The sequence below is a fragment of the Thalassophryne amazonica genome, chromosome 1 (assembly GCF_902500255.1).
Source record: "Thalassophryne amazonica chromosome 1, fThaAma1.1, whole genome shotgun sequence".
Lineage (NCBI taxonomy): Eukaryota > Metazoa > Chordata > Actinopteri > Batrachoidiformes > Batrachoididae > Thalassophryne > Thalassophryne amazonica.
The window spans coordinates 157,355,354-157,383,074 of record NC_047103.1 but is presented as its reverse complement, the minus strand read 5'-3'; the positions used below and the strand labels follow the sequence as shown (position 1 = coordinate 157,383,074).

The window sequence follows — 27,721 nt, the reverse complement described above, 5'->3', positions numbered from 1 at the left end:
CGGACGTTGTTGCTGTCCAGGTCGCGGGGCTAAGTTGCCGGTTGAGGTGGTATCTCCCACTGTCCGGGTTGGCAAACACCGGCGTGGCAGATGGCAACTACAAACACCACCTCTGAAAACTCAGGTACAAACTTTTTGCAGCTCGCTCTGACGACACGCCAGCTCTGACTGACTGTGACTGACGCAGCTCTGACGTGTAGGTGTGAAGACCTCAGAGATCTTGAGGTGTGAAATGTTTAGTTGTTTAGCATGCACAAAGTAATGAGAAAATGACATGGCTAACAATGGCTGCGTTAACGTTGTTAAAGGATCTTGCAAACGGTACAATCTGAGGTGAGCGTGTATTCAGAGAACACGAGGATTTACTTGCAAATGATGATAATTAACTCATAAGCCGATTTCGATTACCAAGGCCAGTGTTACTGGAGTTGTGCGCAGAACTGCAGCCGGCCCAGAGCGCAATATGGTGAGGAGCTAGAGGTTGTCTGTGCCCACACAGACGTCATGTTTCAGTAGGAAATCCATGCAAGTCTTTGTACATTAGGCCCCTGGGCTTTTGGCCTGAACTGTGATCCAAGGCAACTTTCACATTTGCTATTTCTGTCTATACCAAACTCAAAAGTCCAAAGGGCTGGACCAAACAAGGTATGTATGAAGCACCGCAGGTCTCCCAACCACACGGTAAGACAGGAAGCACCATAACCTTAAAGGCTTTGACATTCTAAACCTTGAATCACCATCTCAAAACATTTAATGGTTAGAAAAGGCTTGACTTGGTGTAAAGCTTCCACCATACTTCTGGCAAGGCCCAAATAGTCTGATCTCTCTCAGTAAAACAAACAAACTATCAAAAACTCTATATTAGAGGAATGGCTCAACAATTTCATGATGTTTGCAACAACTGATTAGGGTTAATGCTAACATTAGACCTCACCTTTGTGACGCACCTTGGGGCAATTATATGTTGTGTTTTCGCATGATATAAATGGAAATGGTAAATGAACTGCATTTATATAGCACTTTTCCATCTGCATCAGATGCTCAAAGCGCTTTACAAATAATGCCTCACATTCACCCCGATGTAAAGGTGCTGCCATACAAGGTGCTCACTACACATCGGGAGCAATAGAGGATTAAAGACCTTGCCCAAGGGCCCTTAGTGATTTTCCAGTCAGGCTGGGATTTGAACCAAGTATCTTCTGGTCTCAAGCCCAATGCCTCAACCACTAGACCATCAGCCCCACCCCCCAACCAGAAGAAGATATCAGCCAGGTGTAGTGTTCATTGTAGATCTAGATTCAGTAATATTTGTGGATAACCATGTGCTATATATATGGACTTTGTGTTTTATCAAGAAATGAGTGTTGGTTTTCGAATAATTGACAACAAAGTTCTTGAATGCCTTGACTTGCAAAGTTGAAGACGAAAACTCCGGATCTGTATTCGGATTATTAAGACAATTTGCAAGGTTTTGCTTCTGAGATAAACCAGCACTTAACCCTGAGGTATATTCATTTGAAGCAGTAAAATACAAGACAACTCAACAAACATTGTTTCATTAATGATAAAAAAAATCAACCTATTCCATGTATTTGGAGAGGTGATGGTCTGGTGGTTAAGCAGTGGGCTTAAGATCAGAGAATCTTCAGTTCAAACTCCCTTCTGGCCGGAAAATCACTAAGGCCCCTTGGGCAAGGTCCTTAATCCCCAAGTTGCCTCCAGTGTGTAGTAAACACCTTGTATGGCAGCGCCCTGACATCAGTGTGTGTTTCTGTGAATGGGTGAATGTGAGGCATCACTGTAAAGCGCTTTGAACTTCTGATATAGATGGAAAAACGCTATATAAATGCAGTCCATTTATTTCAAATGTTGACTCTTAAGAGTTTGTGCTCTGGATATGACTCTTTGACAGTTTGTTTTAATGAAATCATAGATGACCTAAATGTTATTACATCAATTTCCAAAGCCTGGTATTTCATTGACCAGTGTCACAGACAAACAAACATACCTGTGCCAGGTGACCACAGGGTCGGGGGATCCAGAAGTTATGCACGTAAAGGTAACTGATTCCTGGTAATCAGCTGTGGCATTGAAGGACTGCTGGGACACTGACAACTCTGGGGGAACTGCAAACACAAAAGTACACAATAAGTAATGACAGACAGGGATACAATCATTAAACTCAAGCATGGACAGAGACCTAAAATAAAACAAGATTCTAAAGGCAAATACAGCAATGATGATAATAGGCAACAGATTAAAACATTGGTACCCAAACTGAAATTTCACATAATGTTCTCAGGTATCGATAAAAACAAAGTATCTGAACAGGTTTGGTGAATAGATGATTTTGTCCTTGAGAAACATTTGTCAACCTGCTGGGCATTTTACATTCTAAGGAGCAGTTGGGCTTCAACACAGATACTAACATTTTTGGCTTGATTTGAGATACAATGAAACATGGCTGTATTTAAAATGGACACTTTTGACACTTATTTTACCATTATTATCATTTTCCAAAGTTGTTGTCAAGGCACAAACCCTGAACAGCAAGACTAAGGCTTTGATCCCTCAAGGCCTTGGCATTATACCATAAATAATAATAATAATCTTCTTCTTAAAAAGGTCACACAGCTCATACCAAAAACACATGAAGTTTTACATCCAAAATGGGGTATATTTTGAATCTTATTTCAAGCATGGCACTTGTTTCTGCTAGAAGTATTATTCTATATTGTATATATTGTAATACCATCTTCCATATGCCTTGAATTTTCTTGAGATAGGATCTGAACGCTCAAGGCCAACAAATCAAAGACTAAGGCCAAAGCCAATATCTGGAGCAAAAGGGGGGGTTGCTTAAGGCACCTTACAGTACATCCAAGGCCAAGTGACAAGGCACAACAACATTGATGCTTTAATTTTTTTCTGAATTTATCTCCTCCTCTTTCCATATGTCAAGCAGATATTGAGTGTTGTCACATTGTGTCCCTCCCATCCAATCTGCTTTGGAATGTCATCTTGTCATTCAGGAAAAGAACAGGAAGCCCCCGCTTTGTCGTGACAAGAGAATGGCAGCTTTATGGCACAAACATGTTTATCAGGAGTCTCAGTCCATTTCGCAGGACGGTACTGACACCGCACTGCTACTCCCACTATTAATGCTTGGCTGTGGCTCTGTTCATTGTCAGGGCGAGATTTATGACAGAACTACATTTTCAATGGTCATAAAAATGAAGCTAACACCTGAAAGACTGAAAGGTAGTTTTGAAAGCATCAACTGTGGTTTACACCAAAATGGATGGTCTGAGATCTTTAAAAATGTATATTAAAATTGATAGCACAACTTAATGAAAAATAGAAAGTGCATTGTCGCTGTGGACATAATTTTACATATACCTTAATTAAAACCCTTCAAAGTTATTTTTCCCCTTTGGTATATAGTCTAGTTATATATATATAGTATAGTTTTATTTCTTAAATATAGTTGCAGGCTCCCCATTTAATCTCAGATTATACCAACTAGTCATTCAAAAATGATCTACCGGCACACATACAAACAGTCGGATACTGTCGTTAGTTTTGTCGTTTTTTGTTTATCATTAGTTTTTATTGTGTTATGATGTGTTTTTATTCTTATGTTCTTTTATGGTTTTGACTTTTATTGTGTTTTAAATTTTTATTCAGTTTTCTCTGTTTTTATTATGCTGTGTGAAGTGCCTTGAGGCGATCTCATCGCGAACTGGCGCTATAAAAAATTAAGCAATTTGAATTTGAATTCAGAAGCTTTTAAGACTGATTTAATCAATTTCTTAAATCTTTTTGAATCTTGCATGCGGTTAAAACGCAGTTAACTGTGTATGCAAACAAAGACAAAAGTTAATAAAACACTGTTGTCAAGCCAGTCATTCTTTCTTAATCCAGCTTTTGTGTTCTTTCCTGGTAGTTTTCCTTCTATTGCTGTCAGTAAAAAGCTGTTTTACCCTCAACTTCCATTGAACCTTTACTTCCTCAAACAGACCTCTTACATGTGTATTGCTTTGTGTTCTCTCCATCTTACATGCAAGACTCTTTGAAATATCCACAAACTGTACCAAAAGGTCTTATCTCCTATTTCCACAGATGGGCTAGATAAACACAGACAGAGGCACAACTAGCAAAAGCTCTTATTTTCAAACCGCAGAATTCCTTGCTGTGTTATGTGGGCCGCTGAAGAGGAGGTACTGCTGGCCCACCACCACCAGAGGGCGCCCTGCTTGGAGTGCGGGCTCCAAGCACGAGAGGGCGCCAGAACCCAGAAGAAGTGACAGCTGTCATTCATCCCCTGCACCAGCTGTCACTCGTTCATCATCATCACCATCATAAAAGCCGGACTGCAACTCCACCTCCTCGCCGAGAAATCGACTACCATTAAAAAGGTAATTCTCTGCTGACAGACACTTTGTGTGTTTAACCTGAACTTCTGTTACAGCCGTTTTCCTGGAGTGTTTCCTTATCTGAGGGATTGGCGTTTGGTGTGACAGCGACGGCTTCGCCTCACATCCCAACCCAGATAAGTGGTTAAACCAGGAGCTGTACGAGTGTGTGATTGGAGGTGGAGGAGCTCCCTCCTAACTGTGTATGGACTGTGAATTACTGAGTGTGCGGACTCACACTCATACATCATATCTCTGCTTTCTGCCAGCAGTACCAGGGTCGACAGCCGAAGACAGAGGCCACCTGGGACTCGGGACTTGGCGGCTCCGGTGTTCTTCAGACCATTGGTGGTGGAAGCCGTGTGGGACGCGGCTTCTCTCTCATCAGGGTCTTCTATCTTCGAGCCTGCCCACACGTCACCTGGTGTTTATTGACTGTGCAAATTTCTGTACATTTGGTTGTGTATTATCACAACATTAAATTGTTACCTTTGGCTTACTCGTTGTCCGTTCATTTGCGCCCCTGTTGTGGGTCCGTGCTACGACACCTTCCCAACATGCTGTTAGCTAGGATGACCGTGTCATCTGTATTATCATACGTTTCAGACGTTTCTGCATCAATTCACAAAACTCAGGTCTTTGTTCATCTTTTCTTCTATCATTCTCATCATTTCATGCCCACTGTGATTAAAAAAGTAGGGCTGACATCAGGCAGCCTGGTCTTACTCCCCTGACAGTCCTCAGGTTCATAGGGACACACAAACCTCCATACCACAACAGTGCACTAAGCACATTTAGTGCACTCATTTCAAAACAGAAGGTTCCTGGTTCAAGATCACCTGTACCCATTGTCAGGGTTTGAGTTTTACTAGGTGTTCTGTTTTATTTGTTCTTTGTTCTGTTAGTTATTTTTGCATTTCATTGGGTTTGGTTGGTTTCTTCTCTCTTGCTGGGTTTTTTTCTGCTTGGGTCTGCCTGTCTTTGTTTCTCTTGTCTCTCTCCATTGGCTCTTGGTGATGGGTGTTTTCTCTCTCTGGCCACGCCCTGGTTCTGGTGCTTTTCATGCACACCTGTTCCTGCTTTGCTGATTACCACCTGTGGTTATTTAAGATCACTGGGTGTGTTTGTTCCTCGCCAGTTTGTTGTGCCTTGTGCCTTCATTCCAGCTCTGTTCCTGCGTTCCATAGTCCCGCCTGCCTCTTTGTGTGTACCTTATCTCTAGCCTGTTGTTTCAATCATGCCTGTTTGCCTGATGATTTTTGTACTGCTACTTTTCCTGGACTGCTTACTTGTGTACCGACCTCTGCTTTCCTCAACAGCAAAGCCTTCTAAAAAACAGAGCTGTTTGTTTGAGCCATGCATTTGTGTCTTGCAAGTCCTGACCATCCAGCCTGATACCCATGCTGTATAACGTGTGTATTCCTATCAGGAAGACCTTCTGGCATAAAATGTGCCAAATCCATATTGGATCTGCTGTGGCACCCCTAAGCAAAAACAAGTGAGAAGCTGAAATTGCAAACTACAACTGTAGTGGAACCTTTCCAAATCCTCTTGCAGTCTTGCTTTGCCTTGTTACCAACTTAAAGGTAATTGTGGACATTCTTGTATAACTGGTTGAAATCAGGGTTGTATTTTTTTTGTATTATAAATGCAGAAAGACAAACAGGATTTTTCCAATATAGAGTCTTGATGATGTCTTAGGCAATCTTACTAAACTGTTCATAGAGTTTTGTTGGTTTTGTGCTAAAATGTGGTGGTTCTTAGTTCAATCACAATAAATTGTCTTCATGACATGGTCCAGGAACCATTGCATTTTGACATGGTGTATTCATGACCATTCAAGGCCAAAATCATGTATGGAACAGGGCTTTAGTTGTCTCTCAAGTCTCAGATTTGGTTCCAGGTAGACTGCATTTCACACAGTTGGCAAACCCTGGTCCTCTTCTCACTACTGGTTCCGCATAATAAGGTAGATGGTTCACAGCTACTGAGAAGAAGGTTCATTCCCTGAAGTGCACAAAGACATTGTGTTCTGCAACACCTTACCTTTTTGTGAATCTTGGAAACATTAATGTTGTCAGTTACTCGACTACCATTCGACTCCCACACTGACAGAAATAGGTGTCGTATGTGAACATTTGTAAAACTAGCCTGAATTCTTGCCCTTGCTGTAAATGTAACATCACACAAACCCAAACCCTTATCCGAATCAAGACACCCAAACAAGACCAACAGTGTTACTTCAGCATTTAACAGAAAGCCAGTTGCTCTATGTGTCACTATGTGTCAAAAAGTACTAACAAAGCATCTTTAAATGTGAACATATTCAAGAAGCACAGATGCATCAGGTGGATGTATCGTAAAGGTGCACGAGGCCATTAATAGAGGGATTAAAAAAAACAAATAGTGACAGAAAATCACAGAACACTTTAAATAGTACTGACAAGTGAGAGGTACAATTATCTACCCAGCAAGACTGTCACTGAGTACCACACCAAGCACTCACACTTTCAGATATGCTTCATTGCCAACATTAGTGAGCCACACAGACAGACTTCAAAGGAGCAACTCAGCAACGGGGGTTTAAGCCTACAAAGGGAATCTGGCAAACTTCATAAATTCTTCATGTAGTAGTCACATTCCTGAAGTTTCAGAAGCCCAGGGAGATAATGCAAGGTTTAGAAACATGCCTGTAATTGTGAACACCACAAACATTCTGACTTGGATTCAAGAGGAAATAGAGGAGTTGTCTTCCATTAAGTGTGGCTTGCCAATGTTTACAACTTAATAAGCTGTACTGCCCACATGAAAGGTCCAGTAATTTAATGTATTCAAGGGAATATTTCCTTTTGTGGGGTGGGATGTGGTTCTTTCTAGATTATTATACAAACAGGGTATTAATTAGCTCACATTTATAATATAGCTGCATTCTCTTCTTGAACACATAAAAGGTATGTGATGTTACTGCAAAAACACTCAAGAAAAAGATAAAGGTGTACTATTTGTCAAATGCTGACAGGGAAAAAATAAGTACAACAGCAATTAAGATGACTTATCTGGGATGGATACAAGAGAATTCCGGATTATCGTTCACCTTCAGTTGCCACAGAAACAAACGGGTACTACTAACATCTTGGATTAACACCAGTTTGAGTAGAGGACAGGAGTTGACCAGTAAAAAAAAACACCTCTCCACCCTCTTGGCATGTTGTGAAACCAGCTTGAGACCACTAGCCTTTGAGATCCAGACCTGTAACTACTAAATCTCTGTCACATCTGTTTTTTGAATTATCAATATCGAAGCTGGAGGCTGATGGATCTGGACCTTGATTGAGATAAATGTTGCTTCTCCCTTCAAATGTAAAACATGCCCTTGCATGCAAATTGATGATCTAGATGTCCCAAACTGGATGGCTCAAATCCCTTGAATGCACAATGGACTCTCTCCTGGATCCGAGGGATGACTTGTGAGATAGATTTGTTCACTTATCTATCAGCTGGTGCTGGCTGATGAAACAGGACTGTTGGGACCTAGTTTGAACACTTTAATAAGTGTCAGTATTAAAAAAAATTCATGATGTGAAGTAGATGTAGGATGAGCTCTTTGTATGAATGGGTATGAACTTGCTTCATTTCATAAATAACTGCAGAACAGAACTTTACAACTGCAGAACTCTTTGTTGGATGTTGGGGCATTATGGAAAGAGGTGGTAGTACATCTAGGTTGGGGTGAGCTATGGAAATCTCCTGACTGAATGATTGATCCGGCATCAATAAATTCACTGATTGAGTTATTTCACTGGGATTCTAATCTACACTTTGGTGTTGTGTTTTCAACTATCCCATCAGTGTGAACACTTGCTCATGGGGGTGAGATCTAGGTCTACTAATCTATAGTGCAGTAAAGAGGAAGCTTGGCAATTTTCAAACTGGACTCTATTTTTAGATGTTTTTGGCATCATCTTGATTTACAACACAGACACCATCACAGGTTAATTCACTAATTAATGTAATGGCTTGCTAAGACACTCTTTGTAAACCAGTTCTTGTCACCACTGAACAGGCAAAAATGTCATCAGAAGTGTTTGGTAGCACAGAGGGAAATGTGTGTAGAAAGTTTTTAGATGGCCAATTATATAGTTAGCCACTTACTTTAGCCTAGCAGTCCTGTCCTGGTGCTGTTCTTCACCAAGTGATTACAAGTCGACTGCTGATGAGGGGCTGTGTCTTACTAAACAAGGCCCTTATTATTTAGCTGGCTAGCCTACGATGGTGTTTGGGGTCTAAATCAACACTGCAACAACTATTGATTTATTTATTTGTCCTAAATTAAAAGATTGCCTGGAAACATGTACAATATAGAGATGGAAGTTTAAATATCCAAAGTTCAAATTAAGGTGACTGATGATTGGCAGTATCTCAATAAGCTGAACTGAGTAAAACATTTCCATCAGGTTATACAGGGTACTTACAGGTCTGTTTCTGGCTGCCTAGGCTTCCCAGCCTCTAATGCCAGTTGCTGAGAGACTGGCGCTTTGTTTGATCAAAATTTTTTCTAACCTGTGAGACACATCGAAGTGGACATGGTTCGAAAAATTAAGCTGGTTTTCAGTGAAAATTTTAACGGCTGATGAGAGATTTTGAGGTGATTCTGTCGCTTTAAGGACTTCCCACGGTGCGAGACGTCGCTCAGCGCTCTCAGCCGCCATCGTCAGCCTGTTCAAGCTGAAAACCTCCACATTTCAGGCTCTATTGATCCAGGACGTCGTGAGAGAACAGAGAGGTTTCAGAAGAAGTCGGTTTCAGCATTTTATCCGGATATTCCACTGTTAAAGGAGATTTTTTTAATGAAAGACGTGTAGATGGGTCCGCGCGTCGGGACGCAGCCGGCGCGGTGCGGCGGCACAGGAAAAACACCTCCGTGTTGATAACCATTTGTAAATCCAGGCGGCTTTTGATGGCTTTCAGTGGAGTGAGTATATGAGAAATTGTTTACAGGCCGGACAAGTTCCAACTTGTCCTTAAGGCTTTCAACAGAGGTGTTTTTCCTGTGGCGGAGCGTCGCGGCGGCTGCGTCCCGACGCGCGGACCCGTCCGCATGTCTTTCATTAAAAAAATCTCCTTTAACAGTGGAATATCCGGATAAAATGCTGAAACCGACTTCTTCTGAAACTTCTCTGTTCTCTCACGACGTCCTGGATCAATAGAGCCTGAAATGTGGAGGTTTTCAGCTTGAACAGGCTGATGACGCCGCCTGAGAGCGCTGCACGACATCTCGCATCGTGGGAAGTCCTTAAAGCGACAGAATCACCTCAAAATCTCTCATCAGCCGTTAAAATTTTCACTGAAAACCAGCTTAATTTTTCGAACCGTGTCCACTTTGATGTGTCTCACAGGTTTAGAAAAAATTTTGATCAAACAAAGCGCCAGTCTCTCAGCAACTTCTCAGACAAAGGAATTCCGACGAGGGGCTGGACGACTCCTCCACAAGGAGTGCACACAGGCGAATGACGTCACCGACAGGCGTGGAAAAAACTCACGCATGCGCACGAGGGTTCAAGCATGTCTGACGTAAAAACATATGAATGAAAGCCATATAGTTTTTGAAAAAAATAAAAAGGACCGTTACTTTATTGACAGCCCTCGTATATGCTTTTGTTGTGTTTTATAAGTGTAATAAAGGTTTACAATCAGAAATAAAGGACAAACTAAAGCGGAAAATAATTTTCCACACACATTTATTCAAAACACACAGCAAACTATAATAAACAACTGTTTTGACACTTTATAAAGGTAATTTGAGGTCTTGTGTGAAAGACTGTACAACAAAAAAATTCAAACAAACACAAATGCACAGTTTGAACAATATATACAAAATGGTCTATGCATTTTTGTTTGTCTTCATCTCAAAACAATTTCTGTCTGCTATTACACAAAGGTTACATGACAAATTTCTATTTCTACTGTGTTTTGGAGTCTTCTGTCTGACTCTGCAAGCAGCTTTCATTTCACACTTTGGCTCCTTGCAGTCTGAGGAGCGGCCCCTCCCCTCACCCCATTGATATGGTAAACAGTGCTTTACGCCAGAGAGAGAGCCACAGAGAAATCCAGTAACATTCAAATGCAAACTAGTGGAGCAATCGTGATAGTTACACACTCTTTGTTTGAGCATGTGAGATTGTCATGTGAGGCTCTCCGTCTGCTTTCACTTTCGCTGTGCGTAATGGCACAGGACACACTGGAAGAGTTAGGGGCTATTCAAACGGGCCAACTAGTAAGATATCACTGCTGAAAACAACCTTTGGTTTATCACCTGAGGTAAATCTGCCCTACGATTGGATTTTGGAAAACCATGTGACGGTGAACCAATTCCGATTGGACACTCACATTCCGCACGTCATCACACAGCTTCTATGAGGAGTACAAAGATTACTGACGGTGAATCGCAAATCCGCAGAGTTAAGTTTTCAGCAAAAAAAGTAAGTTTCTATCTCATATCATTAAAAAGTTATTTAGAATTTAGTAAAGCTTGGTCCCAGCCGTCGTATATGACGGCGTCAGCCCCAGAGGGTTAAGATCATGCATCTTTGTTTTCTCAAGTTCTACCAGTCAACCCAAGAATTGCATTTGCTTTGTTAATTTTATGAGTGATGTCAGCTTTGAAGCTGAGGGCCGAATTTTATTAATACAGTTTTTTTTAGTCAAACCTACTGCAGTTAAAAAGTGAACAAATTGGCTAAAGCATATGTATGTATTCAGAGGTGGTAACTACAACCTATGAGATAACTTCTACGTATGTCCTGCAAGACCCTAAAGGCCCCCTGACACTTGCACGACTTTGATTCATGCAACCGTATGCAGTGTGTCATACTGGTGAGTAAACTTGCTGTGAACCGGTGTAGACTGAACGTGAGATGTGTGCTGCTGCGTGCGAGTGCGCAAAAAGAATTTTGAAATGTTCAAAAAATCTCTCACTCATCGAAGTCGTGCAACAAACGTGAAATGGCTGTGAATGTTGCGCAATCTACTCACTAACACTACATGTTGATGCACGTTGATGCTTGATGGTGCGTGAGTAAAGAAGTGAACAGTGCGAGTGATTACAGCACAGCTCGTCTGATCGATTAGAACGAGATGTTAAATCTATCACAAACATACTTTTACAGCTGCACACAAGAAGGAAAGAACATGCAGCTGTTTTACCAAGCCATGACAAAATAAACATGACAAATAATTACCTGTTTAGATAGCTCCAAATGCTTTCTCCACCTCGTTGAGCACACATGAGAGAAAAGCAGCAGCTGGAGCGCTCCTCTGTGATTCCAGAAGCAATTAGAGTTGTTTCAACAGCTAACTCGGACAGAAAATGATTAATCCGCTACAAAATAATTATTTTATATACGCAGCATCCAGCGTACAGTGTGTGGCAGCCAGTGGAACAAAGCACGGCGTCCAGCTGGGAATGCAGCGGGTGGGATCGTCACAACAATGTGTGTGCAAGAGCGTGGATCAAAGTTGCTCAAGTGTCAGGGGGCCTTAACCGGTTTTGCTCTCAGGTTGATTCAGTGTGGGCATTTGTGTGAATGCACCGTCATCTTCGTGTATGGTCCACTCTGATGATGAACTGCAGTCTGGGAACTACAGTGGGTCGGTGAAGCTTCACGCGCTGCATGCTTATGGCCAAGACACCTCTCTTATCAATTTGAGCATGAATATTTATGAATTCACAGGAAGCTATTTCAAACCTGCTTTCTGGCAAAAGTTGTTCTGCATGATTGGTTAAAGCTACGCCTGTAGATGAAGTAGTCAGACTTGACATTTCTCCTGACATGCTGTATCTGACGAACAGCAGGACATAGTGTTGATACAATCTGGAGGTAACCACTTGTAACATCCAGCTCAGAGATCAAATGTAGTTAACAATTACATTTAATGGAACAGCAATCAGACCATCCAATGACACAATGAGCTGCAGTCAGCAGGAACTCATTCAGAACCTGTGAAGGTCAGTGTCTTCATTTGTACTCGGGAGTGACTTAATTCATGTCCTTGAATTAATAAATCCTATTTATGAATTAACAGCGTGAAATTACATTATCTTAATTCTCACACTCTCACCGCACAGATTTAACACCCTTTTCACGCATTATTTTTCTTGTGGTGGATACATGTTGGATTTTTGGCTCTTAAGCACAACCTTAATACATATTTCACAAGATATCACATTGAAATTCATCCATGCAATTAAAATTCAGCATTGAGGATAAGGTGCTGAAACCTACAGCCACAAATGTCTGGTGGACTGAGTTTGCCTTAGGCGTTTCCAAAAGGAGTACAGACGGAAAAAAAATAATGTGTACACACACTATTAATTTGGGGGCACAAATTATACAATTCCAGAACATGAATTCATAATTTGTGCATCCAAATGATCCACCTAAGAGTGCTTAGCTGCCATTTGTGTGCAATACTGAATAATTAATGAGCACTAATTATAGCAGTCATTTGTGCATTTTCTTTCCTCCTGAGACCTATCGAGCTCTGCAGAAATGCATGTAAATGTTTGCACCACAGACCTTTAACAACTCAGGTAAATATTTGATAAGTTTAGAAATCCATTATTTAATAATGTCCTGCAAAAGGCAAATGCATCAGTAATGCAATAACAACACAGTTCTGCTCAACGTCATGCATGTGTTACAGCAAAAACACTAAATGTTGATGGAAGTGCACTGGCCGCACCATCATATTGTTGTTTGTTAACTACACCTGTACATCTCAACATGATTACAGTTTGGTGAAGAGTTATGTTGTGACCATGAGTGAAAACGACATTGTGATTTACTTCTTCTGTCATTGTTTGAGCTGCTGCACGTTAAAAGTAAATGAATTTTTTTTTTTCTAGCCGCACTGGCAGCCGGCCTGCCTCCTTCTGCTGAGGAGGCCGGAGGACTGAGTTCCTTATGGCAGCCTGGTTATTGCAAAACACCCAACAGATGCAGCATCCAGCGCTGGTTAATGTTTGGTTTTAGGGTTTACAAACATTTTTGACCATTTGGCCTTAAGCCAGCAAAGAAATGTTAGCAGACTGAAAGTTAGCGGAAGCTAATTAATCCACTGATCTTTTTCAAAATTAAGCTGAAAAGATAATCTGCTAATGAAAAAGTTAGCTTCGCTAATTAGCGGATTAGCGGAATTGTGCCCACCACTGATCATGAACAGAGTCAAATACTGTATTTCCTTGATTAAACGCCTGACCTTGAACAGGGGCCCACCTCATTTAATGGCTGGGTCAAAACTTTGTCTGACAACAATAAAAGCCTGCCTTAAATAAGCGCTGGGCATTATGTGCTGGATTAATTATAAAGGATGACATTTTGGTTTAGTCACTCTTTTTTCTAAGTTCACTGCAGAGTGGTACCTTAAAATCCTAAAGCCTGATTTATGCTCCTACAACTCCATAACTCGGTGGCCACGCAATGACGTCAATGTGGGCGTGACCCTGTCAAAGTTCTTGGTCACATCGATGGGTGTCGTAATGCAATTTACCACCGGAACAGTAGGGAGCATGACATGAAGAACAAGGCAAGACTTTCTTTCCACCTTCCTGGTCATTTTTTTCTTCTTTTGTTTCTGCACCAATTTGTCTCTCAACAACCTCTACTTCTTTATACAATCATCAACCTCCAAACCAACGTTACGTGCAGTTTCCCTCCATGAATTGTGGGTCATTTGAGCGTCTTTGTAGTTCTTCAACTCTGTGTTATAATGTTGCTCATATTTGTGAACTTCTGCCAAACGTTCAAGTATTTGATCCATAATCGAAATGTACGGTAATCAGCGGGCGCACTGGAAACACCCTAAAATATGATGAGAGAGGAAGGAGTGAAACAGAAAAAGTGACCAATCACAGCCATTGCGGTCTTCATTGTTTCGAGAGGGTATGCAGAGACACAGAGGGCTCTGATCTAAAGCGGTTGTGTTTGGTTCACCACACCCAGGGATATGTGTGAAACTTAACACCATATTACAGTGCAGGTAGCAAGCAGCATTTTGCTACTAATTGCCATCCTTGAATAAAGGCCTGCCTCATTTAAGTTCTGGGTCTGAACATGGTTTAAAAAATTAGCGTCCTTAATAACTGCCCTTAAAATGTCTCTTGGTTGCCAGATTGTATTAGGTTCCACCCTGTTGTCTAGTGTCCCAAGTTACTATGATGGTTTTTCCACATTACAGACACTGAACTCGGCTTGGTTTTTGGATCACTCTTCTGCTTCCACCTTCAGAAACATTGAGGCTGTTTTGGACTGACTGTGCGTGACCAGAGCCTGTGATTCTGACCATTCCCCCTGCCTGCCACGTAGCTGCTGTTAGCTGTGCATTTATTCTCATTTTCAACAGTACAACCTGTTCTAGTCACCATTCATTATGGTTCCCTGTGTTGGGGTCCTTGTCTTGATTCATTACAGGCTCTGTTCCGACCAAGTTCCCATGGTCTGCTTCATCTCCTCCTGACAGCTAACTGCTGCCAGTGAATGGAGAATTTTCAAAGACGGCGAGAGCAAAAGAGTGAATGCTAAGATTCAGAAAAACCCTCTACTGGCTTGTACACACAAATCAGCTGATGGTTATGAATGTTATATTCCATTTCTTCAAATAAACATCCCTAAATCTGACACACTGTACTTTTAAGGATGTAATGTAATGTAATATCATCTGTTCTAGGCCAATCCCAAAGTTTTGAACAAGATGAAATATGTACTGGCTCTGCCACTTCATCCACATTAAACCATAATGGAATTTATTCTATGATCGGCCCAAAGTTTTCACCAAATGTCACAAAAATCCAAGTTGGCATATTTTTTCCTTTCCTCCTCAGGTTTCTTGATTCTGCTCCTTTTTGTCGTTTCTTGCAAACCTCCATGGCTTCTTTGCCAATTTAGACCCAGCAAACTCACTAAGATTCAATTTCTAAATAACATCTCTGAGGCTTCATAGGAGATCAAAAAGATATTTTGCGGAAGAAACTGAGCAATTTAACTTTAGAACAAAGGAACACCATTTGTGTGTGTCACTTCAGATTTTTTTTCCCCAATCCTTTCTTTGTTGCCTTACGTACAGAGACTTCAGACTAAGAAAACCATAGGTGTCACCTGTTTTTCTCCTTAATCTTACATACACTTTCTTCCCCAGGCACTCTAACAAAAAACAGCACATTGTCCAAAGCTGATTGATAAAACATGTAGCGCAGTCTGTTGGAGTCACTGAGCCTCCAGCTAGCTGCTTTATCGGCTTGTGTTCAGGGTCTCTGTGTTGTCGAGGCTTTTAACAAATTACACCTGATAATACAGTAGAAATTGCTACTGGGAAATCTAGTGCTTCACTTTGCTCTGTCTAATGGCTGTACCTTCTGTTTTGCCCTTAAATTGCTGGGGGAGTGATCCAAAGCAATTTACAAGCATGGACTTCATGTTATTAGTTCGACATGGTTGATAAGACCACAAAAAAAAAAAAAAAAAAAAAAAAAAAATTCTGTAAAGGTTACATCACTATATTTTTGTGCAGTTACAGTGGGGAAAATAAGTATTTCATACACTGTTGATTTTGCAAGTTCTCCCACATACAAAGAATGGAGAGGTCTGTAATTTTTATCGTAGGTACATTTCAACTGTGACAGGAAAAAATCCAGAAAATGAGATTGCATGATTTTTTAAAATAATTAATTTGCATTTTCTTGCATGAAATAAGTATTTGATCCCTTACCAACCAGCAAGAATTCTGGCTCTCACAGACCTGTAATTTTTTCTTTAAGAAGCCCTCTTATTCTGCACTCTTTACCTGTATTAATTGCACCAGCTTGAACTCATTACCTGTATAAAAGACACCTGTCCACAGACTCAATCAATCACACTCCAACCTATCTACCATGGCCAAGACCAAAGAGCTGTCTAAGGACACCAGGGACAAAATTGTAGACCTGCACAAGGCTGGGATGGGCTACGGGACAACAGGCAAGCAGCTTGGTAGGAGACGACAACTGTTGGCGTAATTATTAGATAATGGAAGAAACACAAGATTATCTTATCTTATGACTGTCAATCTTCCTTGGTCTGGGGCTCCATGAAAGATCTCGCTTCGTGGGGGTGAGTGGCCTAGTCAGTCTCCAGACCTGAACTCAATAGAAAATCTTTGGAGGGAGCTGAAACTCAAAACCTGAATCTGGAGTACATCTGTATGGACGAGTGGACCAAAATTCCTGCTGCAGTGTGTGAAAAGTTGGTCAGGAACTACAGGAAATGTCTGACCTCTGTAATTGCAAACAAATGTTTCTGTAAGTTCTGTTTTTTCTATTGTATTAAGTACTTATTTCATGCAATAAAATACAAATTACTTAAAATCATACAATGTGATTCTGTGGAGCTTTTTTTTTTAGATTTTGTCTCTCCCAGTTGAAGTGTACCTATGATAAAAATTACAGACCTCTGATTCTTTATAGGTCGGAGAACTTGCAAAATGGACAGTGTATCAAATACTTATTTTCTTCACTGTATATCTTATATCCTAGAGCAAAGCATCATCACAAAAAATGGCTAATAATTATCGAAGATAATGTTTTCAGCATCGGATTATTCATTCATTCATTCATCTTCTACCGCTTAATCCAGTTATGGGTCGCGGGGGGCTGGAGCCTATCCCAGCAGTCATAGGGCGTGAGGCGGGGTACACCCAAGACAGGACGCCAGTCTGTCGCAGGGCCACAAACAGACAAACAAACACAGACCCACACACACACCTATGGACAATTTAAAAGTCTAATCCACCTAACTTGCATGTCTTTGGATGTGGGAGGAAACCGGAGCACCCGGAAAAAACCCACGCAAACACGGGGAGAACATGCAAACTCCACACAGAAAGGCCACGGGAATTGAACCCACGACCTTCTCACTGTGAGGCAACAGTGCTAACCACTAAGCCACCGTGATGCCTGCATCGGATTATCTTTTTAGATAACTTTAAAACCATTATCAGACCAATTATCTTCCGATTAATTTTTATCCAATAACTTTTAAACCGATAAACAAAATAAACAAAGCTGAACAACAACAAGGATTTTTAAAATTAGTTCAGCACCTACCTGTTAAAAGTTTTGTAACAGACGCACAGTTATAACCTTGGCAAACAGGAGAGAACTGCTTGTATAAAAAGCATCTCAATCCTCTGCAGACAAAGGAAAAACAGACCCAAAAAGGAAAAAAACATTTCTTTTAACACCATACCGATATGCTGGCAATATGACCTAAGTCATCCAGAAGCATACATTTTTAACTTATGGTTCAAATTTTAACCAAACTAATTTTGGACAAGTTATGTAAAATTACTGTCATATCTGAAGTTTCATCAAGTAAAAATATCAGATATATGTTTTAGTTTTAAAGTAATGTGCTAATTTTTAAGGTTTTGTGAGCACATGCTCTGCCCCGCAGTGCATTTTGGGTAGGATGATGTAATCTCAGTACGTCACGACAGGACAAATGCATTTCAGACACTCTGTTCAGGCTCCACGGACATTAAACACTAGTGCCTAAAACTCTCTTGAATATATTCTCTGCATTTATAGACGTTGATTTTTAATTGTGTTTGTTAAATTCCACGCATTTTAAATGTGAGCAGACAGGGATTATCTAGAATTTGTTTTGAAGGCCTCTGCTGCCATCTAGCATCTACTGGCCAGTAGTGTTCATGGCAGTGTCTTCGGAACCAGTAGATGGCAGTGTTCTATTTATTTTGACCCCGGTTATGTCAGATGATTGTCAAATCAACTTTTTTGCTTTTTTTTTTTACAAATGAAGTTTAAAAACAAAACAACTGCATAATAATAATAATATCATTATTACAAGACAGCTCTGCAGTGTTTGCACAGGCACAGTGCGAACGGTTGGATGCTGCTTGTAGCTTTCAGCAGCAGGATAACCTCACGACGGCCCACCACAATAATATATCAAACAGGTTTGATTCTCATTCGACCATACGATCGGCGATCAGGAGGTGGTTGTTGTGAAAGTGTAGGTACACGGACCCACATCAGGGGGCGTAAATGAACGGACAATGGAATAAGCCAAAATACAACAATTTAATGTTGTGAATGTGCACAACAGAACAACAGACAACACAATTTAGAATAGCAGTCAATAATTCACGGTGACTCGAGGATAGAAGACGCCTGTCCAGAGAAGAGCGGGATTCCACACATCTTCCACTGCCAACGGATCTGGAGCACTCCGGAGCCACCAAGCGCTGAGTCCCCAGGTTGCCACTGCCTCCGGCTATCAGATCTGGTACTGTTAGGTAGAACGATTCGCGGCAGCGAGGTGAAGATGCTGCCCAGCCTTTATGGTGATGTGGTTGGTGATGATGAGTGACAGCTGGTGCTGATGATGAATTACAGCTGTCACTCCCGGTTGCTCCGGTGCCCTCTCGTGCCTGAAGCCCGCACTTCAGGCAGGGCGCCGTCTGGTGGTGGGCCAGCAGTACCTCCTCTTCAGCGGCCCACACAACAGGACTCCCCCCTCAACGGGCGCCTCCTGGCGCCCGACTAGGTTTGTCCGGATGTCGGCGGTAGAAATCGGCCAGGAGGGCCGGGTCCAGGATGAAGCTCCTCTTCACCCAGGAGCGCTCTTCAGGTCCATAACCCTCCCAGTCCACCAGATACTGGAAACCCCGGCCCTGTCGACGGACGTCCAGGAGCCTGCGCACAGTCCAGGCAGGCTCCCCATCGATGATCCGGACAGGAGGCGGCGCTGGTCCGGGAGTGCAGAGGGAAGAGGTGTGGAAAGGCTTGACTGTTGTGTGCGTACTCGATCCAGGCCAGATGGTTGCTCCAGGCCTCGGGTGCGCGGAGGTCACGCAGCGGAGGGCCTGCTCCAATTCCTGGTTGGCCCGCTCTGCCTGTTCATTCATCTGGGGATGAGAGGCTCACAGTGGCCCCCAGTTCTCTACAGAAACTCCTCCAGACTTGCGAGGAGAACTGGGGACCATGCTCTGAGACGATGTCAGATGGAATCCCATGCAGACGTACGACATGGTGGACCAGGAGGTCTGCAGTCTCCTGGGCCGTCGGGAGCTTCGGGAGGGCCACGAAGTGGTCCGCCTTGGAGAACCGGTCCACTATCGTGAAGATGATGGTCATGCTCCCGGACGTCGGCTTCCATCGACGCCCACAATAAGCGCTGCCGGACCACTGCCACGGTTCTTCGCACCTGGGTGACAGGTTAGCTTGGAACTGTGACAGAAGTCCAGGACTGCAGCTCTGGTCTCTGATGGGACGTAAAGTCTGTTCCTTGGGCCAGTCCCCGGGTCCAGGTTCCTTGCCAGGGGCTCCCGGACGGTCTTCTCCACGTCCCAGGTGAGGGTGGCCACGATAGTGGACTCGGGGATGATGGATTCCGGTGGATCTGACAGCTCGGCGTTGACTTCCTCTTCGTGGACCCGGGACAGGGCGTCAGATCGCTGGTTCTTGGTCCCGGTGTGGTAGGTGATCCGGAAGTCAAAACTCCCAAAGAACAGTGACAAGCGGGCTTGCCTGGGGTTCAGACGCTTGGCGGTCCGGATGTACTCCAGGTTCCGATGGTCCGTGAAAACCGTGAAGGGCACCGTCGCTCCCTCCAACAGGTGTCTCCACTCCTCAAGAGCCTCTTTCACCGCTAGGAGTTCCCGATTGCCGACGTCATAGTTCCGCTCTGCCAGGGTCAACCTACGGGAAAAATAGGCACAAGGGTGGAGAACCTTATCGGACTGCCTGCTCTGGGACAGCATGGCTCCTATCCCTGAGTCAGAGGCATCCACTTCAACAACAAACTGGCGATTGGGATCGGGCTGCACCAGAACTGGTGCAGTCGAGAACCGGCGTTTCAACTCCCTAAACGCGGCTTCGCACCGATCCGACCAGGTGAAGGGGACTTTGTTGGAGGTTAGAGCCGTCAGGGGGCTAACTACCTGGCTATAGCCCTTTATGAACCTCCGGTAGAAATTTGCAAAGCCGAGGAACTGCTGCAATTTCCTACGGCTTGTCGGTTGGGGCCAATCGCTCACCGCCGCAACCTTGGCCGGATCAGGGGCAACGGAGTTGGAGGAGATTATGAACCCCAGGAAGGACAAAGAAGTGCGGTGGAACTCACACTTCTCGCCCTTCACAAACAGCCAGTTCTCCAACAACCGCTGCAGGACCTGACGTACATGCTGCACATGAGTCTAAGGATCCAGGGAGAAGATGAGGATATCGTCAAGGTATACGAAGACGAACCGATGCAGGACGTCATTAACCAATGCTTGGAACGTCGCGGGCGCATTGGTGAAGCCGAACGGCATAACCAGGTACTCAAAGTGACCTAACGGGGTGTTAAATGCTGTCTTCCACTCGTCTCCCTCCCGGATCCGAACCAGATGAATAGCATTCCTAAGATCCAGTCTAGTGAAAATTTGGGCTCCATGCAAGGGCGTGAACACTGTATCTAACAGAGGTAACGGGTATCGGTTGCGAACCGTGATCTCGTTCAGCCCTCTGTAGTCAATGCATGGACGGAGTCCGCCGTCTTTCTTGCCCACAAAAAAGAAACCAGCACCCAATGGGGAGGTGGAGTTCCGGATCAACCCGGCAGCTAACGAGTCCTGAATGTAGGTCTCCATTGATTCGCGTTCCAGACGTGAGAGGTTGTACAGCCTGCTGGACGGGTACTCAGCGCCCGGTATCAAATCAATGGCACAATCGTACGGACAGTGTGGGGGCAGCGTGAGTGCCAGATCCTTGCTGAAGACATCAGCAAGGTCGTGGTACTCGGCTGGCACCGCCGCCAGATTGGGGGGACTAGACCCTCTTCCTTAGCTGTCACGCCGGATGGAACCGAGGATCCTAAACCATCTCGGTGGCAGGTTTCGCTCCACTGCGTCATAACCCCAGACAGCCAATCAATCCGGGGATTGTGTTTTAACATCCATGGAAAACCCAAAATCACTCGGGAGGTAGAAGGTGTTACATAAAACACAATCTCCTCCCTGTGATTCCCAGACACAACCAATGTCACTGGCTGTGTCTGGTGTGTGATTAGTGGAAGAAGGGTGCCATCTAGTGCCCGTACCTTCAATGGTGAAGGAAGGGCCACTAGAGGGAGCCCCACTTCCTCTGCCCATCTGCTATCCAGCAGATTCCCCTCCGACCCCGTGTCCACCAGTGCTGGGGCGTGAAGGGTTAGATCCCCACTCAGGATCGTAACTGGGATGCGTGCAGATTTACGGGGTTTCCCCACGTGAGTATTATGGCCCACCCTTAGCCCAGTCTCTAAGGGCGAGTGTTGCTGTTTTGACCGTTTGGGGCAGTTTTTCTGCGTGTGCTCAGTTGAGCTGCAGTAAAAACACTCCCCACGGGCCAGCCTCCTTTGTCTCTGATCTGATTTTCTTTTGGCCCTGCTTGTTTCCCTAACAACGTCAGCAGGGGGAGCTGTCGTCACGTTGAGTGTCCTGGCTGTGGAGCGTGGGGAAGACGGCTCCCTTTTGGACCCGGGAGGAAGAGGGACGGCTTGTGCCTGACCACGCCCTTCGTCTAACTCCCGTCGGCGTTCTGCTAATCGGTTGTCTAACCGTATTACCAGGTCAATAAGCCCGTCTAAATCCCGCGGCTCGTCCTTTGCCACCAGGTGCTCCTTAAGGACCAGAGACAGTCCGTTTACGAAGGCGGCACGGAGCGCAACAGCATTCCAGCCGGCTCGCGCAGCCGCGATGCGGAAGTCGACTGCATACTTCGCTGCGCTCCGACACCCCTGTCTTAATGACAGCAACACGCTTGAAGCTGTCTCGCCTCTATGAGGGTGATCGAACACTTGTCTGAACTCCCTCACGAACTCAGTGTATACGGATAGAAGCCGTGAGTTCTGTTCCCAAAGCGCCGTAGCCCAGGCGCGTGCCTCACCTCGAAGCAGATTTATAACATAAGTCACCCGGCTGGCGTCTGACATGTACATGATGGGACGCTGTGAAAAGACGAGCGAACACTGCATCAAGAAGTCTGCGCACGTCTCGACACAACCTCCGTATGGAGCCGCAGGGCTTATGTATGCTTCAGGGGACGGGGGGTTCATTGAACGACCACTGGTATATCTGTATGCGGCATTCGGTCAGCAGGAGGAGGTGCTGCAGCAGCGCCCTGCGCGTGCGCTTCCACCTGTGTGGTGAGAGCCTCCATCCTCCGATTGAGTATAACGCTCTGCTCGGTTACCAAGTCCAACCGAGCAGTGAAGGCGGATAAGATTTGCTGCAGCTCACCTAACACGCCTCCTGCCGATGCCTGTGCACCCTGAGTTTCCACTGGTGGTTCACTCGATGGTTGACGCCCCTCGGGATCCATGACGCTGGCCGAGAAATCCTGTTGTGAAAGTGTAGGTACACAGACCCACAACAGGGGGCGTAAATGAACGGACAATGGAATAAGCCAAAATACAACAATTTAATGTTGTGAATGTGCACAACAGAACAATAGACAACACAATTTAGAATAGCAGTCAATAATTCAAGGTGACGTGTGGGCAGGCTCAAGGATAGAAGACGCCTGTCCAGAGAAGAGCCGGATTCCACACGTCTTCCACTGCCAACGGATCTGGAGCACTCCGGAGCCACCAAGCGCTGAGTCCCCAGGTGGCCACTGCCTCCGGCTGTCAGATCTGGTACTGTTAGGTAGAACGATTTCTTGGCAGCGAGGTGAAGATGCTGCCCGGCCTTTATGGTGATGAGGTTGGTGATGCTGAGTGACAGCTGGTGCTGATGATGAATGACAGCTGCCACTCCCGGTTGCTCCGTTGCCCTCTCGTGCCTGAAGCCCGCACTTCAGGCAGGGCGCCCTCTGGTGGTGGGCCAGCAGTACCTCCTCTTCAGCGGCCCACACAACAGTGGTTGTCAGATGTTGACCGCAGCTTGATACTCCATGAACACTACACGATGCAGGACGCACGATTAACCTGCCGGTCGCTGCGTGCGCGGCAGCGAGAGTTTGGCGTTCCGGCTTATTGTCTAAAATCTTTTTTCTTTGTTTTGTTTTGAGTGTTTTATGTTCTCACTGTATGGTTACTGCTGTGTGAAGGACTATTCTGCTGCCAACGGAAATGGATCCGCTTTATTTTGTTGCATTGTGGCTTTTATTGTGTACTCTGTTTGTGAGGGATCTCACCGGAGCTGTCAATCCGACAGGGACACGTCATACTTATTCCAGAGATGTGTTAATGCAGTTGAACTGTGTCCATCTGAACCGCGTTACGGATGTTATATTACCAGAATTTATTCCGAGGGATTTTAATTATCTGGTTTTTAACAAAGGTGATTCGATAAAGAAGAAGAGGAGAAAGCGGGGGAGACGAGGTGGTGTGAGGCTGCGTGTGCGTAAACAGCAGCTTACCAGGATCCCCTTGCCTGTCGTGATTATGGGAAATGTTCAGTCCCTGAGAAATAAAGTGGATGAACTTCAAGGAAATGTCCACTTTCAAAAGGACTTCAGGAACACTTGTGTCATGGCCTTTACGGAGACATGGCTTACTGAGGAAGACCGAGACGCCGATCTGCTCATCGATGGTTTTGGAGCTCCGCTTCATCTTGATCGTCAGACTGAAGTGACGGGAAAAACGCAAGGAGGTGGGGTATGTTTGTATGTCAACAAACAATACTGCACCTCTGTAACTGTCAGAGAGAAAATCTGCACACCAGATGTTGAACTTTTATCTGTGTCATTGTGTCCTTTTTATCTGCCTCGTGAATTCCCACAACTTTTTATAACAGTACTATACATTCACCCAAAGGCAAATGCTGCCTGTGCTTCTAGTACTGTTTTTAATGTTGTTCAAAAATTGCAGTCCATTTCACCTGATGCCCCGAAGTTTATTTTGGGAGATTTTAATCAAGTCTCCTTGGAAAAAACCCTAACAAACTTCTATCAATATGTTACCTGCCCAACCAGGCGTGGCAAGACTTTGGATTTATGTTATGGGTCAATTAAAGACGCTTTTAAATCACTCCCTCTTCCTCCGTTGGGTTTTGCAGATCATAATTGTGTGCACCTTCTGTCAACCTACAAGACTGTTTTAAAGAGGGGGAAAGTACAAACCAAGGAGGTTAAAGTTTGGACTGCTGATTCTGAGCATTGTTTGCAGGAATGTTTTGACTGTACTGACTGGGACATGTTTAAGCAGTCCTCTGATAACCTGGATGAACTCACTGATGTTATATGTTCTTATTTCACTTTTTGTAGAGACATGATTGTTCCCTGTAAGAAAGTTAAAATTTATCCTAATAATAGACCATGGGTCACTAAATCAGTGAAATCTTGTATAAAGAAAAAGGAGGTCTTTAAAAAGGGAGTAGACTCAGACCTTCTTTTAGTTACCAAAGAGCTTAAAATAGAGATTCTTAAAGCAAAACAGACCTATAAGTTTGAGTTGGAGAAGAGGATGGCTGCTCATAATCTTGGGTCAGCTTGGTCTAGTATGAAGGCCATTGCAGGCCTCCAAAATATGGAAAGCAGCACAAATATTACTTTAAATGGTTTCAACTCAGATATTGAACTAGCTAATGCTCTTAATTTTTTTTTAATCGTTTTAACATATCTGATTTTAGTAAGGAAACTCAGGAACTTGGTCTCAGGCTCCGTGACTCTCAACACTTCTCCCTTCACCAATGGGATATAGAAAAAGCTTTTCTTAGCACAAAGGTAAATAAGAGTCATGGTCCAGATAATATCTGTGGCCATTTACTTAAATCTTGTGCAAAAGAGCTGAGTCCAGTTTTTTATTATATTTTTAACTGGTCCTTGGAAACACAGCATGTCCCCAAAGTGTGGAAAGATGCTGTTGTGGTCCCAGTTCCTAAATCTAGTAATCCTGCATCCTTGAATGATTTTTGAGAAATTGGTACGGTCGGTAATGCTAAAAAATACTATGCATGCACTTGATCCGTTACAATTTGCTTACAGGCCTAATAGAGGAGTGGAGGACGCCACACTCACTTTGCTTAATCTGCTTCTCAGGCATTTGGAGGGCAGCGGGTGTCATGCCCGGCTTTTATTTGTTGACTTCTCTTCAGCTTTTAATACAATTCAACCCTGTATTTTAACCCAAAGGCTTTTAGAACATTTTAAATTAAGTAATAATCTTGTGGGTTGGATTTTAGACTTTTTAACAAACAGAACACAGAAAGTTAGAGTGAACGGGATTTTATCAAACACAGTGTGTTCTACTGGCTCGCCACAAGGGTGTGTGCTCTCACCTCTGTTATTTATTCTCTATACCAGTATGTGTCAGAGCACTTTTAAAAACAGGTTCATTTTAAAATACGCGGATGATACAGTGATTGTCAGTCTGCTGCGGGATAACGAGAGTAGCCACGGTCCTGTAGTTGACCATTTTGTTAAATGGTGTGAGGACTCATATCTTCAGATTAATATATCTAAAACTAAAGATATGGTCATTGATTTTAGGAAGAATGGTAGCACACCTGGCAACACAACAATGAATGGTCAACCAGTTGGAATTGTGAAAACTTATAAATACCTTGGGACTATTATTGATGACTCGCTGAAGTTTGAGGCAAACTGTGAGGCGGTGTGTAGGAAGGGACATCAGCGCTTGTTCTGTCTCAGGAAACTGTCGTATTTTCACATTGGCCAAACCATGTTAACACTATTTTATCGTGCTTTTATTGAATCTGTTTTAGCTTTTTCTTTGCTGGCATGGTTTGGCAGTTTGACATTGAAGGATAGGAACAGACTGAGTCAGATCATTAAATGGTCCAGTCGGTTGATTGGTGAATCGCAGCTGAGTTTAGAGTCCCTGTACACTAAACAATTACAGCGGATAACCAACTGCATTATAGTTGATGACTCCCACCCCCTGGCTAATGAATTTCAGCTTCTACCTTCTTGCCGTAGGTTTAGAGTCCCAAGGTGTAGAACAAAACGCTACAGGAGTAGTTTTGTCCCAGCAGCAATTGTGCAACAAATCTTAGTAGGGTTGCATATGCTTATATTTAGATATTTATATACTTATTTATTTATTTGCCCTTTGCACACTAGTTTTAAGATGACCATCTTTTTAGTGGTTTTAAGGTTGTGAGTCCTTGGTGGTGTTTGTTAACTTGTTTTGTGTATGTTCTTTGTTAGTATTTTTAGTGTTTTTTATTGTTGTTGTTGTTGTGTTGACTAACATGGACGCCTTTTTTCTGTTTTCTGTTTGCTGCAAGCCAAATCTACCTACGGGTACAAATAAAGTTACCTGAACCTGAACCTAACCTGAAACTTGGTCCAAAAAAATTCCTGCATGAAAAATCATCTCGCACACTGTAAAGCACATTTTACAACATCAAATTAATGTTGTAAAGAGAGAATGTGGAGAGAATGTGCGCAAACATGCACACATTCTCTCCACATGCAAAAAATTTTACGATGACACTTCCAGGGCTCCGTAAAATGCCTGTTTTTACAAATAAAAAAATGGAATATTTTACAAAAGCACATTTAAACACCAACACACGACAGACGTCACATTAACGTGTTGGTTTACATAATGACTGACTGAACCAATCAGTGTTTAGCAGAGGCACCTTTACCCAGAATCCTTTGCAATCTGTCTCTTTGTTACAAAACGTCAGAATTAGTGCATTATTCAACATTAAAAGATATATGTTATATTTTAACTTTGTACAAATGACAGAATTGACATTAATGAAGTTATTCTATCGGTATTAATGTTATTTATAAATCAACACCATAACTCAATATGACTTTATTTTTCAAGACCTCCGCATGACTGGAGCTTTGTAATTGATAGAGAGCTGGCTTTACGGCTGGTCTTAGGGTGTCTCTGTGCTGGGAGGGCTGTAATAAACAAAACCTTCCAGCAGGGGCCGACGAAAGAAAAGTGTCGTCTCATTGTTTGGGTCTAGGGTGCTTCTGTGCTCGGAGCGCTGTAGTAAATAAGACCTACCAGCAGGGGCAGACTGTTGAAAGAAAAAAGTGTGGTCTTAATGTTTGGGTCTGTTATTTTTAATATTATTAGAAGCTATTAAATTTGTTTTACTAGTAGTTGTAAATGTGCAAGAGATAATATTGGAATTTATCTGTTATCGGTTATCTGTAACTTCCGATACATTTTTGGGTGGTGTATTGTTTTATCTTTATCGAAGATAACTTTTCAGTTATCTGATTATCTGTTATCGAAGTTAATTTTTTGATTACCTGTGCCCACCACTGCTGACAACCACTGTTAATGATTGTATACTGA

General features: G+C 43.3%; 1 protein-coding gene across 1 annotated transcript in view; it reads right to left on the bottom strand.

The window, feature by feature from the left end:
- The window catches only part of LOC117516211 (neural cell adhesion molecule 2-like), a 1,113,624-nt gene that overhangs the window by 253,065 nt on the left and 832,838 nt on the right, over positions 1–27,721 (bottom strand). Inside the window, exon 6 of the mRNA XM_034177131.1 lies at positions 2,009–2,126. Coding sequence (XP_034033022.1) covers positions 2,009–2,126 — 118 coding nt within the window. The remainder of the gene's footprint in view (positions 1–2,008; positions 2,127–27,721) is intronic.